Source organism: Sander lucioperca, chromosome 21 (assembly GCF_008315115.2).
Source record: "Sander lucioperca isolate FBNREF2018 chromosome 21, SLUC_FBN_1.2, whole genome shotgun sequence".
NCBI classification, from domain to species: domain Eukaryota; kingdom Metazoa; phylum Chordata; class Actinopteri; order Perciformes; family Percidae; genus Sander; species Sander lucioperca.
Genome location: NC_050193.1, coordinates 15,045,489 through 15,050,815, shown reverse-complemented (window position 1 = coordinate 15,050,815; position 5,327 = coordinate 15,045,489). Strand labels below are relative to the sequence as shown.

The following is a 5,327-nucleotide window of genomic DNA, read 5'->3' as shown; positions in this document are numbered from 1 at the left end:
CTAGAGGAAAGCAGAGGAAAGAGTGAGGCAGGTGAACTCAGAGGAAGACCGACAGAGAGAGAGAGGAATGACATGCAGCAAAGGGCCGCAGGTCGGAGTTGAAACCCGGCCCGCTGCGTCGAGGAATAAACCTCTATATATGGGCGCCCGCTCTACCAACTGAGCTATCCGGGCGGCCAGAGGAAGCCATTTTTAGTAAAAGAATGTGGCTTTTCTTCAACAAAGCCTTCCAAAAATGTTTGTCCTGCTTTGTTAATGTTCATTTTGTGCACCGAGATGATCTAAAGGGGTAAAAAGTGTACTTTCCAGCAGAGGATTTAAATTTCAGAAAATCCTTTGCCTAGAACATAACTCTCACAATTTCAAGATAAATCCCATAACCAGTGGGAACCCTTACACTCTTTTTTAAATTTGATCATTCCAGTCCGAGTACCCAACCTTCCTTGGTGTAACTTTTACCTGCTCTGCTATTCAGTTCAGCTATGTTCAATTGAGTTAAGGTGAAAGTGACTGCGTGTTCATATGCCCCTGAATCATCTATAGCAGGAATTTGAGTAAACCCGTGTGTAACGGGTTCTCTAAAGGGTAGATGTGTGATTATTTACATTCACAAAGAAACAACACACCTGCTGTATATGACCCTGTGACAGTGGTAGCAGGCTTATGTGCCCTGTGTGTCCCTGTACTACTTATATACTACATATATACCAACAGCTCAACTGACACTACTGCAAACTATCATGGTTTTTGTGGTGTGTGCAAATATGTACCATGGTTACACCCAATACTCATAGGAGATATGTATGTGCTGTATAGTGCAGATATACTGTGTTGACCACACCTCAGCTCCACAATTACATTATAGTCAAGAATCCACGCCTTGCCCCATATGTGCCTCTTTATCGGTGTGTTACTGTATGTAGGAAATGTGGATGTACTGTGTGTGAGCTACCTGTGGGGCTCTGAGCTGATATAGTGCTTGCAGTAACAGAGTCACATCTTCCTGTGCTCCCACTCCCACTGGAGGGAGGCGAGGGGGAGGAGAGGGGCGAGGGACTGTGCTGCGACACACAGTGAGCCACTGCAAAACCTGAACATAGACACACACGCACAGACAATACAGTCATGTGTTACCATGGCTGGGAAATGATTTCACCTGACCATATCTAGCCCCATCGACACAAGTTGAGAGAGTCTGAACTATTGTGTGGCACACAGTATATATACACACATGGACCTACAGTAAGAGACTTATGTGTCAGGTGCAGTTTCTTGCATATGTGCACGTGTATGCTTATGTGTGTTCTTAAATTTGTTTAATTCTGAGAGAGAGATATACACACTTAAAAATGAACAGTAAAATATGACTGCAATTCATTGAAAACATACAGCACATTAAAACTAGGGGGAATCATGTTGACTTTTGTTGACCTTTAAAGTGTCCATAAATAACTTTACTATACTTAAAAAGAAGCTTGCTATTATTTCGATTTCAGGACCTTTACATTTTAAATAGGAGCAGGTGTCCTTGCTGAGACAAACAAAGAGTCCTATTCAGGAACTGCAACACGTTTTATAAAGCTGTGAAAAGGTTTTAGCAGGGGCAATGCAACAGAAGTATACCTTAAGTAAAACTATAGCAAATGGTATTTAACATTAAAGAACATACATGAATTTATAAAAAAAATGAAAGCAAGGTCAGGACAGTTTTCAGTTGTATTATCAGGAGTCATATTTCTTCACAAAGTCTCTAGCCCAACTCTCCTAGTAGAAACAAGACTGACCTACTTTTAGACTTCTAGCCTGGGAAAACCCTGACGAACTTCCGGCAAATTTGAGATTTGCTCTTCAAGTCAGTCTGGCCAAGAGCCCATTCAAGCCCATTTCCAATTTCTCCAAATCGAGGCACCAATCACAACCGTTGAGGCGGGCTTTACACGATGACGATAGCGCAGCGACGGCAAGCGGCTTTTTGTTTACATTCAACATGACGGCCAGCGAAGCGCAGCAACCCGTTGAAGCCGCTGTCGCTGCTACGTCACCCGGATCGTTGGTCTGATTGGTTGAAGGACTACCCAGTTGCGCCCAGAGGCATTTGAGCGGCGTCCGTTGGTGACGCCCCTTTGGAAATGAGCTGTGAATGAACCTTGCCCAGACGGACTCTCAGTTACAAATGAGAAGGGTCTGGTGTCAACCAGGCTAGTTAGACATCTACACTAAAGATACTATCACCATTTTGTTTGATGATTAGGGCAACGGAGAAAGTTTTCTCAAAGACTCAAAAAGAAAGGTCCTAATACATGTTTAATGACCCGATGTTCTTTTATTGACTATTATAACATTTCCCAAAGTATCCAGTCTGTGTCAACCAGGGGCCTGAGTTTACTGCTATTGTTTTATGACATTTGTATGATCGTTCAGATCTAGATTACAGGCACTTTGCTATTGGATATACTGTATACTTTGCTATATGGATCTCTGAAGAAGTGTATAGGCTGAAGCAGTGTGTGTAGGCGGTGGTATCTGTATGTCACCTGGTACTTTATCGACAGAGGCAAACACTGCTCTATTTGCTGTGGGGTCGTTGGGCCCCCGTCTTGACTGCTCGTAGAACCGGAAAGGCAGGCCGCTGGGTGAAGCGTTTGCTGTCTGACCGAAACCCAACACCTCCGTCGCACTGGGCTGCACAGGCAGGTCCAACAGAGCTGGAAGTGGAGAGTGTAGGAGGGACATGAACACACCGTCTTTATAATGTCAAGCTTTGGGACTTCATGTGAAATTACTAAATTACTTACTACTACTACTACTACTACTACTACTACTACTAAATTCAAACTCGGAGAGCACGTCTAACCTGGGGGAAAATGGTATCCCCTGTATTTGTTACTATGATAAGATTCAATAACACTAGAATTGTTTTTTATGCGTTACTCTTTAGCCATTGAGAAACAATCTGACAGACTGTGACACTACAGTGGCTATTTTGGCAGGGTCCACATCCTCTTTTACTGTATTTTGCTGCATTGGCAAGATTTCAGATTTCTGTTATTACTCTAGCGTAATTCTAAAGAACCAGACCGGGAGGGGAAGTACAAGTGACTGATGGGTAAATCCATCAGCCTTTACAGTACAAAAGACTTGGAGAATGAGGAAGTAATATTGAAAAAAATCTATTAATTGATTAATAACAAGTGAGCGGCAAGAATAGAAGGACACTGCCGGAATCAGGAAAATGACTAATACCGTGAAACTCTTAGTAAATACATATTATCTGTCACTTCATTGTGGGCTTTATCCTTTTGTTGTGAATGTGGAAGCCTTGCAAAACATTAGCTAGAAGCAGTGCTAGCTGTTAAACTGTGGCTGTACATTAATATTGACTTGATTCGATTCTCCATAATTATATTTTGTACTTGTTTTTAAGAGTTTTATTTTCACTCATTGCTCTCTGGCTAACACCTCATGGGCTTTATTGTAAAAATCAAATGTACTGTCATTTCAGAGTATCTTCTGAAACACTTCCAGCCTCTGCGTTCTTACACTAACTAATCTCACTCCTCATGCCTAAACCTAACCAACCCAACCAACCGAAGGCAATGAGTACAAGCCAATCAGGGGCAGAGTAAAATTTGCTGTCCTATACAAAGAGGAAAGGGTCATATTGACCAATTGAGCGAGGGCTCACCTGCAATCCTCTGCATCTTCATTCGTCGGGCCTGGATGCGACCCTTGGCCAGCCTCTGCTTGGCGATGATGCAGCGGATGTGGTCGGCAAAGATGAAGTTGGCCTGCAGGATGGGCAGGGGCTTGGCGTGGGGGTTGGAGCTGGGCTTATGGATGACGATGTTCAATGCTCTGCTGTCATCCTCAACGCCAGACACCTGCATGTCCTGTTGAGAGAGGGAGGGAGGGAGTGAGGAGAAGGAGAGAGAGGGAACAAAGAGTGGGGGAGAGTGTTAGAGAGAATATACCGCAAGAGAGAGAAAGAGTGAGAGAGAGAGAGAGAGAGAGAGAGAGAGAGAGAGAGAGAGAGAGAGAGAGAGAGAGAGAGAGAGAGGTAAAGAAGAGGAAAATGGACAAAGTGGGAATAAAGAAGTGAGGGACAATAAGAACAGTGGGACAAGGACAGACAAAAAAGATGGAAAAACAAGAAAGAACAAACGCAAAAAAGAAATTGAAAATAAGTTGAGGAAAACCGAACGAGATACAAATGGATAGTAAGTGAGTTGAGAGACAGATAAATGGGACATAAACTTTGACCATAGCTGCATTCACAAGTTCAGACCATATGTCCGGATCCCAAAAAAGTAGTAGTTAGTAGAAAAAGGAAGGAAACATTATATCATAGATTAAGATAAAAAAAGCAGGCAACACATTGTAATAACACTTTTATCTATAGCCGTTTCACAACAGCACACTAGATATATTCTGCAATTCATTTCAGAATTGCGTTAGAAAAATGAAATGCAATATCACTTCCAAAGATAAGACCCTACTGATACAGATACATGACTTAACATGCTGACACTCATCAAAATTACCCAGAAGTGAAAGTTACTGTACGCTTTATCGAGTCATATTTCTAGCATTTCTCTGGAGAAAAATGACATGAAGGGCTCAGGCAACAACAAATAAACATCTGATGAATAAAGAAGAGAACAAAAAATAGAGAAACAGGGACAACTTGGTGGAAGTGAGAGGGGGAATATAGAAAACTTGGACAGAAAAAAACAATGGGACGAAGATAAAAAAAGAAATAATAATATAAACTGAAAATTCAAATAATACAGTGGAGACTGGATGAATTGGCAATAAAAACAGAGACAGGTAAATAAACAAAAAACAAAGCATTTGTGTAAGGTAGAAAGGTAGAAGAAAGTAGAGAAAGTTTAAAAATAAAATGGAATAACAAAAAAAAAAAAGGATGAACATGCACACAAATCAATGGTTTTAATGACTGAACATTTCATTCACTCTTTAGTACTGTACAAAGACACATCCACACAGGCATGGACACACCACTTTTCTCTTACTTGCAGAAGGCCGGCAAACTTGACTACACCCCATCCAAGGCGTTTGGTTTCTGGTTCGACCAGACTCATCTGGTAAACATCTACAGCGAGGAACCTCTGGGCCTGGCCGCCATCTTTACTGACCACCATACAGGCAATTAGGTCACTGTTATCTGAAAGAGATGACAGACATGACGGTAAATCACTGCTATGAAAATCAAGTTGAGGTATGGCTGAATAGCTGCCTCTGGTCTGTACACAACATGACCTGTTAGGACCAATGTTCTGCACTCAAAACATGAAATATGTTTGCAC

The 5,327-nt window shown here is 41.9% G+C and overlaps 1 protein-coding gene across 5 annotated transcripts in view; it reads right to left on the bottom strand.

Moving 5' to 3' along the window:
• The window catches only part of clec16a (C-type lectin domain containing 16A), a 46,347-nt gene that overhangs the window by 2,981 nt on the left and 38,039 nt on the right, over window positions 1-5,327 (bottom strand). For 4 of the 5 annotated variants that reach the window (XM_035996604.1, XM_031320851.2, XM_035996607.1 and 1 more), the window contains 4 exons: window positions 5,034-5,185; window positions 3,686-3,890; window positions 2,535-2,705; window positions 953-1,090 (listed from right to left, as the gene is read on the bottom strand). In XM_035996604.1, the coding sequence (XP_035852497.1) occupies window positions 953-1,090; window positions 2,535-2,705; window positions 3,686-3,890; window positions 5,034-5,185 (666 nt within the window). The remainder of the gene's footprint in view (window positions 1-952; window positions 1,091-2,534; window positions 2,706-3,685; window positions 3,891-5,033; window positions 5,186-5,327) is intronic. The other variant, XM_035996606.1, reaches the window with a different exon arrangement.